At 43.9% G+C, this 13,119-nt stretch overlaps 1 protein-coding gene across 3 annotated transcripts in view; it reads left to right on the top strand.

Annotated features, from left to right (window-relative positions):
* The window catches only part of FLNB (filamin B), a 71,141-nt gene that overhangs the window by 39,894 nt on the left and 18,128 nt on the right, over nt 1-13,119 (top strand). For all 3 annotated transcript variants that reach the window (XM_053989108.1, XM_053989110.1, XM_053989107.1), the window contains exons 19-29: nt 2,025-2,142; nt 2,889-3,151; nt 3,755-4,352; nt 4,574-4,747; nt 5,124-5,286; nt 5,672-5,832; nt 6,520-6,687; nt 8,178-8,301; nt 8,559-8,715; nt 10,230-10,419; nt 12,235-12,482. In XM_053989108.1, the coding sequence (XP_053845083.1) occupies nt 2,025-2,142; nt 2,889-3,151; nt 3,755-4,352; nt 4,574-4,747; nt 5,124-5,286; nt 5,672-5,832; nt 6,520-6,687; nt 8,178-8,301; nt 8,559-8,715; nt 10,230-10,419; nt 12,235-12,482 (2,364 nt within the window). The remainder of the gene's footprint in view (nt 1-2,024; nt 2,143-2,888; nt 3,152-3,754; nt 4,353-4,573; nt 4,748-5,123; nt 5,287-5,671; nt 5,833-6,519; nt 6,688-8,177; nt 8,302-8,558; nt 8,716-10,229; nt 10,420-12,234; nt 12,483-13,119) is intronic.

Here is a 13,119-nt window from a genome sequence, read left to right as displayed (position 1 = left end):
AGAGTGAACAACTTGTGTTGTTGTAGTGCAGTGACCTCCTTTCCTAGTACCTGTGCACAGAGGAAAAAGCAGAAAAAACTTGCCAGGGTATCTTGTTCCCCAGGATCCCTAATGCCTGCAGTACAGTGGGAGTTGGAAAGCAGTAATGCAGTTTTTCTGGTGTAGTTATTGATAGCTTGCCACTGTTTTCTTTTCTATGGCAAGGAGAGATACTGACACAGTAGCACACAGCTCACATCATCATTCCCTACCTTATCAGTTAAAGAAGAAAGTTGGCAAACCTTCCCAGACTCCACAATGGAGCTGACTGCTGCCCCAGCTGCTGCAGTCCTGCAGAGCTGAGGTTGTGGTGTGCTGCCTGTCAGCAGGCTGCTGCTGTCAAAGGAGCTGGAGTGCAAACCAGAGCAGGGACAAAAAGAAGAGTTTGGATGACTGTGCACTAGTTTCCAGTAGGCAAGTGATGAAGTTGGTGCCTTTCTAGCAACACCATTAAAAAGCTGAAAGTGGAAGCTCCTAATAACTAGAAATATTTTTCCTTACACTGTACTTGTATGTTTGTAAGGGGCCACTAAACACCAGAATGCATGAATCTCGTATTTCTGAGGATGTAGGTGCTCTGGTGCTGAGATTAAAGTATTTTGCTACTCTTGTTCTCCTGAACAACCAAATGTACTACTCGGTCATCTGCCCCAGCTTCCTTGAGTGCAGCTATTTAGAAGTGAACTGATAAAGAAGACTGCAGTATTATTTGACTGATAATGCTGGTTTGGAATTCTTGGGAGCACCATAGAGCTAGCGTTTGTTTTTCGATAAAGCAGTTGCATGATCTCAGGATGTGGCTGGCGTGCCTGTTTGGAGAGGCTTTGGCTTGTTTAGTCAGGGTTGGTATGCAGAAGGGAGCACTCCTCTGTACTCCATGCATTCACGAGCAGTACCAGATTTCTGTGCTTCACCTGAAAATCACTGGTGAAACAAGCCAGGATGCCCAAAGCAGGTTTTCCACTTGAGTCTTCCATCTGCAGAAGTACCATGGGTCATGGAAGCACTGTGGGCTTACAGGAGATGCTTGTGGATAGCAGTGGCAGGAGAGCAGTGGTTAAGATATGAAAATAGGCTGCTCAGTAATTAGAGTAGCCTTGTTGTCTCTCCATGCTGTGAGCATACTGGTCTTTCCTGGACCCTGTCCTTTTCAGGTTCCTAAGCAGTAGCTAATGAATGGGACTGTGGACTCCTCAGAGCAGGGGAAGGATGGAGTAGGTAGTTAAATTCCTGAGGGGCAGCATCAGTTGCAGAGTAGCCTTGGTTTAATGCTGTTTATTTGGTCTTATCTATCTTGTGGTGTTGCTACAGCTACCCGTGTGTGTGTTTTCTAAAAACAACCAAAAATAATCATGGAAGCTATTCACTAGCTTGCATGAAATATCCATGATTATTTCACTTGGGAGCAGAATCAGCCAAGAGTGAAAAGTAAGCAAACAGTGACTATAGCTAAAATATGGACTGCGGTAGGAGAGAATAAAAGGAACACACATCATGGGCTGGAGCTTGCCATGGCTGTGCAGCATTCCAGCCAAAATACACAAGAGCATTAATCTTTCTGACTTGTAGAGCTTAAACCCCTGGTATTTCAGATGCTGTAATAATATGGCCTCTTTGCAGTCTTAGCTTTGGCCTCTCCATGTGGTGGAAGGGGATACCTGGTCTGGAGCAGTGGGACGTTCATTCGGCTGTTGGGTCTGAGCGCCGGGGGGGTGGGAGCCAGCCTGAGCTGAAGGCTTTGCCAGGCAGCTTGAATATAGTCTAATTAAGTGTTGGGAGCAACTGTCTTTTTTGCTCTTCCTGTATTAAATAAAAACTATTAGTGCTTTGAAGGGCTGCACTGGTGTGAGCTTTAATGTCCATAAATCAGTAAGTTTGACTGTGGCCAGATAAAATAGATTAGTTGATGTGGTTATGTACTGCTTAGATGTTGGTGTGTCTGTGTGAAGTGGGGAACTGAGCTAACGTGTAAATTCTCCAACTAGGGCCCAATGAAGGTTTTGGTAACTTACGGTGGTGATCCTATCCCTAAAAGCCCTTTCACAGTGGGCGTTGCTGCTCCTCTAGACCTAAGCAAAGTTATAGTCAATGGACTGGAAAACAGTAAGTACCTGTGGGTTGGAAGCCTCTGAAGGGTCTCTGGAGTCTGGGTGATAGCCAGCATGTCCTGCTGGAACAGAAGCAGGCAAAACAATCTCCTTTTTAACTTGCTACAGCTGAGGAGCAACCAGATCCAACTTTATAACTTGACCACACTTATTTAGGTGGTCCTCTTGAAGGCCGAATTTCAACTTAGAATTCTCTCTTTTTTTTTTTTTTTTTTTTTTTTTTTTTTTTTTTTTTTTTTTTTTTTCTTTTCTTTTCTTTTTTGCTAAGATTACATAGTACTGTGGAGAAAACATGTGTTTGGAGTTTGGTCATTTGTGGTGAATAGAGCTGGATGCTTCACCAGGCTGAACACTCACTGATGAAATCTGTTTCCCTGAGGGCTAGATGGCTGTTCAAATGTATCAAACTCTTGCAATGCACAGTGTCATTCATACAGCCTTTTTGTTTTCCAAAAGTGGAAGAACTTAAAGCTGTGAAATACTGTTGCTTTCCTGAAATGAGCCTGTGATACTATCAGACCACACCTTACAGGCTTGTTTTCTCCTGTAGATTTGTAATGTCAATTAACCAAAGCATTTGGTTTAGCTTGGGGTTTTTTGTTGTTTGGCTTGGGAGGGTTTTTTTGCCTGCAGAGGAATGCAGACTGGGTAGGGCTCTGCCAGTGATATGTGCATGGGAGATTCTTTGGACTGCTGTCTGGTGTTAAGTACGTAATGTAACATGGGTTTTGTCTTTTTCAGGAGTGGAAGTAGGGAAGGATCAGGAATTTGTAATTGATACCAAAGGAGCTGGTGGGCAAGGTAAACTGGAGGTTAATATTTCCAGTCCTATGAGGAAAGCTGTGCCATGTCTGGTGGAACCAGTTCTGGGTAAGGAGTGCAGCACTGCAAAATATATCCCACGGGAAGAAGGACTCTATGTGGTGGATGTGAGTTATGATGGCAACCCAATCCCAGGGAGCCCCTACACTGTGGAGGCCACATTACCTCCAGACCCTTCCAAGGTAAGTGAACAGTATAGGGCTGTAGCAGCAACTGATACCTGAAATTGTGGGCTACTGCATGAGACTTGGCTTGGTCTTGGCCAAAACACACCCAGGAACATCCTTACTCAGAATGCTCAGTGATTCCTTTTGCAGCCTCCATGACTTGTAGAATTCATTCCTGCAACACTGTATATGAAAAAAATAATCAGAAATATGGCAAATATCCTGTTTAGTGTGGCAAATTTAAGTATTGCTCCTAGTTTAATAGAAGTCTTTCTGATAAGCATTGCTGATGTATTAAGATGCTGTTTTTCTAAGGAAGTATATTTCAAGAAAAACATGTGTACAACCATCAAATATTTTAACATTTCCACCTTTTATTTCCCATGGCTGTATAGAAACAGCTATGGTAAGATTATAAATATCCTTGCCTAGAAACATCTTTGGAGGAGAAGTACCAGCTTTACAGTAAAATTGGGCTGAGTGGCAAAGGAGACAGTGCCTTCTGTGTATTTTTAAGAGCCTGTTAATCAAGTCCCACATACAAGCAAGTGTAACTAGGAAATCTTCTGGCAATAACATGGAAAAGGCCATTTAGCTCAACTGCATATTCTCTTTTAGGTAAAAGCTCATGGTCCAGGTCTTCGAGGGGGTCTTGTTGGAAAACCAGCCCAATTTACAATAGATACCAAAGGGGCAGGAACTGGAGGTTTGGGTTTGACAGTGGAAGGCCCATGCGAAGCTAAAATTGAATGTTCGGACAACGGCGATGGAACCTGCTCTGTCTCCTACCTGCCTACGAAGCCTGGAGAGTATTTTGTAAACATCCTCTTTGAAGAAGTTCACATTCCTGGTTCACCCTTTAAGGCAGATATAGAAATGCCATTTGATGTGTCTAAAGTCATTGCCACAGGCCCAGGTCTGGAGCGTGGTAAAGTAGGCGAGGCAGGGCTGCTAAATGTCGACTGCACGGAAGCGGGTCCTGGGGACCTGCGGGTGGACATGGTGTCAGATACTGGTTCCAAAGCTGAGGTCCAGATCGATGATAACAAAGACGGGACCTATGTCGTTACCTACGTGCCACTCTCAGCTGGCATGTACACAATCAAGATGAGATACGGAGGAGAGCAAGTGCCTAAATTCCCAGCCCGGGTCAAAGTGGAGCCAGCTGTGGACACAAGCAGAGTTAAAGTGTTTGGGCCAGGAGTCGAAGGAAAAGGTGAGACTAACTGTTATTATTGAATTTATAGGACTTGCCGTCCTTTCCATGTATTCTGAGCATTGAAAGTTGTAAAAGCTGTGCATGTTTCCATGGTGATCCTTGGACAGACTGCAGTCTCATGTTCCCAAACAAGCTGTTTATCATGCTGCTTCACCAAATGTTTTGTTGTTGGAATATGTTGCACTTCTTGAAGTGACTCTTCAAAACATTTCCTGTAGATGTCTTCCGAGAAGCTACAACTGAGTTCACTGTGGATGCTCGACCTCTAACAAAGGCTGGTGGTGACCACATCAGGACACAGATCACGAGCCCATCTGGCTCCCCCACAGACTGTCTCATCCAAGACAACGCGGATGGAACATATTCAGTGGAGTACACGCCATTTGAAAAGGGTAACCTTGGGGCTTGTTTTCTTTTACTTGAAAGGGGAAAACCAAGAGCAAGCAGCTCTTCTACTACTTTCATTTGGCAAACCCCTGAGGTCTGCCAGTAACTTGTTGGCATCTTTGCAAGAGGTCTGCCAGTAGAGGAGCTAATTCTGCAGGAAGTAGCTCTATTTTAACTTGAAGAACTGGCTTTTCTGGTAACTTGTCTTTAGAAGAACAGTTTGTAGATGGAATCTCAGTTACAAAACACTGGTGAAGTCTTGTGAAATGCAGGAGGAAACTTATCCATATACTGACATTTAAGTCTGTAGCATCTTGTAGAGTTATGTTAAGTCATGAGCAGTTTTTGGGAATTCAGGAACTGTTTGCCTCTGTTTAACAGGTCCGCACACAGTCAGCGTGACGTATGACGGTGTGCCTGTGCCAAATAGTCCCTTCAGAGTGAATGTCGCAGAGGGCTGCCATCCATCACGTGTGAAGGCACAAGGACCTGGACTTACAGAAGCTTTCACAAATCAGCCCAATGCCTTTTCAGTTGTCACCAGGTGATGGGGCCTGTTTGATCTTGAAGGAATATCTGAGGAGGGGGAGGAGTGTAGTGGTGTGTGCAATGCAGGATGCTAAACTCAATACATATATTTATAAAAAGGCCAAGCTGTGTCCAGCTGATGACTGCGTGTGCTACCTCATCATCCACTCTGCTCTGCAAACATTTGACATTAGGGATTGATAGCTACTGAAAGAAAATTCTTGGGAAATTTGAGTGAGGCAATGCTGACACAGCTTTGCATGGCAGCACATGCTGAAGGCTGAACATTGGAAGTCAGGATACCACATTTCCAAAAAGAATGAAAATGCAGCCAGAGCATGTGAAGGCTACAAAGCTGCTTTAGAAGCAGGCGATTCTAACAATGTGTTTCTGTCTTGCAGAGGGGCAGGAATTGGTGGCCTTGGAATAACTGTTGAAGGACCTTCAGAATCTAAAATTAGCTGTAAAGATAACAAAGATGGGAGCTGCAGTGCCGAGTATATTCCTTATGTTCCAGGAGATTACGATGTTAACATCACTTATGGGGGAGAGCATATTCCTGGTAAGAGCTCTTGCTCAGTGGCTTTCAGAAGAGAGATGAAGTCAAACTATGGACTCAAGAGTTCTCAGTTGGCTGCATCTCCCTTGTGCTGTGGGATGTTGATGTGATTTTGGCTTTCTGCTTTTCTTCAGAATTCAGGCAGAAAAGGCAGTGGCATTTGCTCAGATGGGTACAAATGAGTGGAACAGGAAAAGGAACACTAACCCTTGACAAATAACTGGTATTATATACAAGTGGTGTGTAATACTTTAGGTCATGAAAATAGCCCTTTGGTATGTGGATGCATTAAGGATCCTGTTCTGCAGTAAGAAGGGATGTTTCCTGTTGTTCCCATTCTCTTTGTTGACATACTGAACACAGTAAGATACAAGGAAATGTATTGCCTCCATGATGCTTCATTTGCACTTCTGGTTTCTTTCATGTTTGTTTTTTTTTTTTTCTGAGGTGTGAGAAGTAGATAGGTCACAGAAGGTTGACACCAATTCTGTGAAACTGTAGAAGCACCATCATTACACTTCTGGCTTTTGCAGAAGCAGAGGGATAGTGTGGAGGCTGTGGGGTTGCAATTCCTGCCTGCAGCAGAGGGATAGTAATAAAAAAGCCTAAGGAAAGGTAGAGAAAAAAGACCTTTTGTTCTCTGTAACTGTTAACCTTGTGGTGTTTAACACTTACCGTGTCATCTTCCAGGCAGTCCTTTCAAGGTTCCTGTAAAGGATGTTGTGGATCCCAGCAAGGTGAAGATAGCAGGACCAGGTCTGGGTACAGCTGTTCGAGCCAAAATCCCCCAGTCCTTCACTGTAGACACCAGCAAGGCAGGAATAGCGCCTCTTGAAGTGGTGGTGACAGGACCCAGAGGTAAGAACCAAAGTATTCCATCTGGCTGTGCCCATAATTGTGTTTGGGCAGGTAACATGGTCCTGGCCCAGCTTGCAAAGGTGGCAATGCCACTTGAATGAGCATTTCCCTCTGCTCCTGTTCATCTGGCAGCTGACCCACGTCATGCTGTGACAGGAGAGTGTGTCCTAGGCAGTGCTGCTTTGGACAGTGTCTTTGATGGCTTTAGCGTAATCTGCAGGGCTGGGAGAAGTGATGTGAGTAACCATCACCAGTGAACGATTGTGCATTAAGTTTTAGATATCAAAAAGTAAATCCAAAGTCTAATGTGTGGACAGTGACTTGGGAAACCTGAGTCAGTGGGTTGTAGGAGTCTCTGAATCATGGTGAAATTGCTCAGTGGTCCCCAGAGAACAGCAGGGCCCTTTGAGTGATAGCATTAATGGTGCTTGCATTAACCTAGAAAGCTGTGTCTCAGTGGCACAGTATCCTGTCAGTGAGCACCTGTTGGCTGCAAGTCTCACCTTGCTGGGAGGTGAAAGCTGCCCTCCCACTGGAGCGTCAGGTCTTGCTGTGCAAGTGCCCTGCAGGTAACACTTCTTTAATTCTAGCGGATGAGACGGATTCCCAGGGATGGCGCTCCCCATTGAAAGCAATTTCGGATTTCTTTAAAGGTGGTCCAAAGGGTGACTCTGAGACAGGTTTGAACTCTCACTAACTACTGGCAGTTCTGGTTCTTGGAAATCCGGTTGGCAACAGCAAGAATCATCTGCAGGAGGGAGTGGGAACCAACGGTGTTGCTTTTAGGCTGTGCATGGCAGCTCTATACATTTCTTTTGTGCTTGCTTTACTACTAATCCTTTCTGTGTTTTAAAGCCAACTTGTAATTGTAGACTGCTTTGTGTGTTGATCTGAACTGATATGTCAAATAATCTGTTGATCTGTTGTAGATTTAGCTTAATGCAAATTGAAATAATTGATCCTGCTTTCTCAGGTCTTTGGCAGCTTGCAGGGTGTTCTTGCCTAGGCAGCAAGCCTGCTTTTCTAAACACCTGATTGTGAAAGACTCAAGCTGGTGACTGCTACACACCAACTGGCTTTAGAGCTCAATTCTGTGCAGTGAATCCCAGTAATAATAAGTAATCTTGTAAATGACAGTTCAGACAATTTCAAGCATTACTCATTTTCTGTCTTGAAAGATCTTCAATGCACTTTTAGCAATTGCTCTTGACCTAGACTGTACCAAAAGCCAAATCTTTCTCCAGTATTTTCATGCTAGCTTTTGTTTACAGCAAGAAGATGGGAGCCCAGAGAGCAGTGGATAAAAAAAATCTATTTTAAGTCAATGTCTTTGAATATAAAATAAGGGAAACTGATCATTGATCCATGCCTGTTGCTTTCATAAAAAAAATTGAAATTTGTTATAAATAAGCAGTCCATCTTGTAGCTTTGTGCAGCAAATGACTGTATTTTAATAGCATAGCTGAGAAAAAAATGTGTTGCTTTTTTAGGAGTTGTGGGACCTGTCAATGTGGTAGACAATGGAGATGGCACCCACACGGTGGTGTACACCCCTATGCAGGAGGGACCCTACATGATCACTGTCAAATATGCTGATGAAGAGATTCCTCGAAGGTAAGGCGAAAAGAGAAACTTTGGAGAACTGAAAAATTAACAATCCAGTGGTGTTCTCCAGCACATAAGCACCATTTAAGGACTGGCTGTGGTCCTTTCTATTTAACCAGTGCAGCTCCTTGCATGACTTCAGGGTTCAGGGGTGTTTTGAGCCCACTGCACCTGCAGCAGACAGTGTAAGAGGGCTTATAGCACGTACTGCAGCAACTGTCAGCCATTGACTTGGGAGGAGGGAAAATAATGGGTTGCTCTTTAAGTCCCTTCAAGGTGAAGGTGCTTCCTACGTATGATGCCAGTAAAGTGACAGCGAGTGGTCCAGGGCTCAGTTCCTATGGCATTCTAGCCAGCCTGCCTGTGGAGTTTGCTGTGGATGCTAAGGATGCTGGGCAGGGACTTCTGGCTGTACAGATCACGGTAAGTAACAAAACCAAGCAGGACAGGAAACATGTTTCCTAGGTGGCATGAGTCTCTCCTTTCAGAAGTGTCCACAGTTTTATCCTAACATACCCAATGTCCTGGAGACTGGGTTGCTGACTGGACACTAAGGTCTGGTACAGGAAAGTCCTGCACTCTGCATTTGAGGGTGCTTTTGTGAAACTTCTGTCTTAAAGTCATCAGATATGCTCTGTTTGGCTCTTGCCTAACCTTACACTCTGCAAATGCCCAGAATGAGATAAGTAATTTCTTGTAAAATTATGAAAATACTGGCATTTGAAATGGAGACTGTCTTCTAGCAGTGTTCAGCAAGGTCGTGCGATAATGAGCATCATGTTATGATAAATTACCACACACGTATCCCTCAAGGTTGCCAGAAGTCATAAGCTGCTTAAGGAGATACTGCAGGAATGTTTTGATTTATCTTTGTTACTACTCTTTCTGAAGTTTCTGATACCTGGACTCTGTGGCCTCAGCAAAAAGGTGTCTGGTTAGTGGACCATAAAGCACATAGCTGAGCTGTGGGATGCCTAGGTCATTGCATGCCTGGTTGTACTTGCCCTTCTGCATTCTTGCTCCTGTCCTGTCTCAATGCCTGCTCAGGTGCACCAAAGCAGTTGCCATTAATTCTGGTGTGCAAGTGTGCTCTTAAAGGATCCAAAATGCTTATCAGAGCTCCCAGCCTGGCTGGGGCTTTGAAGATCAAGTTCCACAAGTCCTGTGTGGTAGAAGTGCATTAGGTGATCCTTCTGGCAGCATTTGTTTGCTTCTTATTCTGAGCTGTGGAACATCAAATGTTTCACAAGCCTTCCTGAAAGAAGTAAGCTCTTTTGTGCTGTACCTAAAATCTGAAGTCCTTTGCAGCTTATACTGTACCCTAGGCAGCATTAAGTCATAAAATACAAAACTGAGTCAACATGTGATTCCCTATAAGCAGGCATGGAAGACTTTCTGAAATGTTTTGTGCTTTGCAGCTGATGAGAAAAGGTAGTTGAAGGGGCTGCATAGACCTGTTTTTAACTGTAGACTTTGCAGTGTGCCAGCAGCTAGATGCCTGATGCAGGAGGGTTGAGAGCAGACTCCAGTAATGCTTCCCCCGACCTCAGACCTTTCAGGGGGCAGTTGCCCAAGGCTACTTAGTGCTTACTCAGGACAGAGCTGCACAGCGTGACTGCCCTTTTGTGCCTCAGCATGAACTTCTTACAATTAATATAAAGTTCATTAAAATGGCTTGCTGGTCTTACAAACATTTTCATATCAACCAAAGATTAGTTAATGACAGTAGTGATTATTTTATAGTGGTCTGATGTTTTTCTGCTCCTAATGCTCTGTTTTTGTTACAAAGTCTTTGAGCAAAATATCTTTAAACTTCAAAAAGCTGCAGTTCTGTATCTGTTTGAGACCACCTAAGTATGGTTGTGAACAGATTTGATGTCCAGCTAAGGAAATTCAAAACCTTCGTAGTGGTTAATCTTGCAGTTTGCATTCCTCAGGACCAAGAGGGCAAACCCAAGAGAGTGGACATTCATGACAACAAGGATGGCACTTACACGGTCACCTATGTCCCTGACAAAACTGGTCGCTATACGATTGGCGTGAAGTATGGTGGAGATGATATCCCGGCCTCCCCCTATAGGATCCGGGCATCTCCAGCTGGGGATGCCAGCAAGTGTTTGGCCACAGGTGAGTGTTCAACTCCTCTATTTGCTGTTGTTTATTCTGGGTGTAAAGCTGCCTTCTGAGCATGGTACAGTAGATGTGATGGGTGTAGAAGACATGCTTGAGGCTTGTGTAGTCTGGCTGCTCTTACAGAAGGGGTGTTCCTAAAGATAAAGAAGTGTCCACCCTGTGGGTGAGCAGGGATCTCTTGCAGCCTCTAGCAAAATCTGTCAGACTGCCTGGGATGTTATAAACAGCCAGATGCAACTGTCTGATGCTTATTTTGGCATCAATAAATCTAGCTGAGAACTTCAGTGAGGTTGATTTAAAAATAGCACATATGTGTGTGTCCACTGCATCATGTTCCTTGCACAGTGAGCATTCCAAGAAGCTTTTCATTGCAAGCTACAACAGAATTAATTCTGAGGATGTAAATAGTTGGTCATGTGCAAAGCCTGTTCAGGGTAGGTGTTGTTAGTGAAGTTTTCTGCTGCTTTTCTGTCTGGTCGAGATTGGCCTGGGTCTGAACAGGATTTTGAGAAGGAGAGAACCTAAAGATAAGATATTACTATGACTGAAAAAATAATTGCCTTGGTGTAGGGGACTCCAGATTTTTTGCTGTAGGAGCACACAGGTTTTAAGGATGGGTGTTATCACGTGGCTTTGGACTGGTCACCGTGGCGTGCTCACCTCCCAGGAAGCTGTGGCAGGGAGCAGAAGTGACAGGAACGAGTTACAAGAATACCACTGAACATTAAGTCCCTTGATTGTAGATTAAATAAATAAACTAGGCAAGGCCAAATTGACCAGGGAAACCTAATCTGTTGTTGTTGACCTGTGAGAGTGTGTGGACGTTGTGCTGGAGCTAGGCATTGTGCAGTTAGAGTGCACCTGAAGCCTGTCCGTGAGCTAGCTGCTATCAAGTTGTTTTAAACAGAAATACATTCCTGACACAATGGAAGAAAAAAGGAGATATCCTCTTTGCCTCAAAATTTGTTTAAAAGATCCCTTAATGAGTAAATCTGATACTCTTCAAAGTAACTCAAGTCACGAACTATTGAAAGTAACTGAGATGGAGATTACTGCCAGATGCCAGCTAAAATTTCCCATTTCCAAGAAGTGCTTCTGATTCAGTGCTGTAAAGCTGAAATACAATCACCGTAGGAGTAAGTGCTGGAATACTGCCAGTGTATTAAACCAGCAGGTTTGTTGCCAGTTCAAAATGAGCCATTTACCTGGTAACAAGAGAGGATCAGAAGCAGGAGTATTCAATATGTACTACTGCAAATAAGACATAATAGTTCTCATTTAAACACAGTGTTCTTCAAGCTAGATCTGATTGCTACAATTTTGGCATTGTTGCATGATGTTCTTTTTTTGTGATGTGTGGCAGAACAGTGGAAAATCATATGTGGATAATGGTGGAGAAAATGTGGCCATGGCTGCTACTGTGCCCTTTTATAGCTGCTTAGATAGGGAGGTTTATGTTAAAGCAGTGCAGCTGAGTTGCTGGCAGAAGAAAGTGCCTTTGGCTCTGCATAAAGGAGTAGGATGATAAGAGTATGGGTTAAGGCATTACTTTCTTCAAACTTAGCTTTTTTCCTCTCTGTTCCCATCCCGCCTCTCTGATTGCAGGGGAGAAGAACTGGTAGCCAGCTCTAGCATACCACTGTGCTGACCAGTTTTACAAATGTCCCTTGTTGTACATCTGCTCCTAAAACCACATCTGTGGTTTCCTGGGACCAGTGTCTTGATACCATACTCCCCAGGCACCTCACAGGCGATCTGCCTGGGAAAACTGTCTTGTGAACACTTTCTGTAATTAAAATTGCTTTGTAGGTCCTGGAATTGCACCCACTGTGAAGACTGGTGAGGAGGTTGGTTTTGTGGTAGACGCCAAATCAGCAGGGAAGGGAAAAGTGACGTGTACCGTCCTCACGCCAGATGGGACAGAAGCTGAAGCAGATGTTGTTGAAAATGAGGACGGGACTTATGATATCTTCTACACTGCTGCCAAACCAGGAACCTATGTGATTTATGTCCGCTTTGGTGGGGTGGACATTCCCAACAGTCCTTTCACTGTCATGGTAAGCCAGTTCTGCTCCAGAAGTACCTCCCACTCAGATCCCTGCTGCCATGTTTTATTTAGCAATAGGTTAACTCTGTGTGTAAATGTTTGTTCAGATATTTATTAGGCTAGCAGGAGCTAATGAATCCGTGTTCCTTGCAGAGCTTATTTTGAACAGGCAATACAGTTAAGTGAAGAGGGATAGAAACCATCAGAGGATGAAGACTTGGCTTTTCTGAAGAAATTTGGTTTTCATTTCCTGACCATGTAGTTCTTTTTCTAAATGATGTAAGGGTGGTTGTAATCAGCTTCTACAACTAATTATGTTGCTCATTGTCAGATACAGTGCTCTGCCTTCTCTGTCTCTCACTTTTTATTAAGTTGATCCCAAAATAAGGAACGGTCTGCTGACAGATCCCAGGGAAGCAGACTGTTAGCTCTCACTTACAAATTATTTTTAAGTGCTAGTTAAACTGTTATAGCCAAAATCCCCCTCCTTCTAATTATCTTCCTTTCTATGTGCAGTACTCCACATTTAGCAAACAATACCCCCGTCCCCTGAGAAGCAAAGTAGGTGCCTCTGAGGGCTCACAGAAGCCCTTCTTGTGAAGAACATCTCTCCGTGTTGGCAAAACAATTCTCAGTCTTGTAATCTC

The sequence above is a fragment of the Vidua macroura genome, chromosome 13 (genome assembly GCF_024509145.1).
Source record: "Vidua macroura isolate BioBank_ID:100142 chromosome 13, ASM2450914v1, whole genome shotgun sequence".
Lineage (NCBI taxonomy): Eukaryota > Metazoa > Chordata > Aves > Passeriformes > Viduidae > Vidua > Vidua macroura.
Note: the sequence above shows the minus strand (reverse complement) of the source record. Positions and strands in the feature narration are given on the sequence as shown.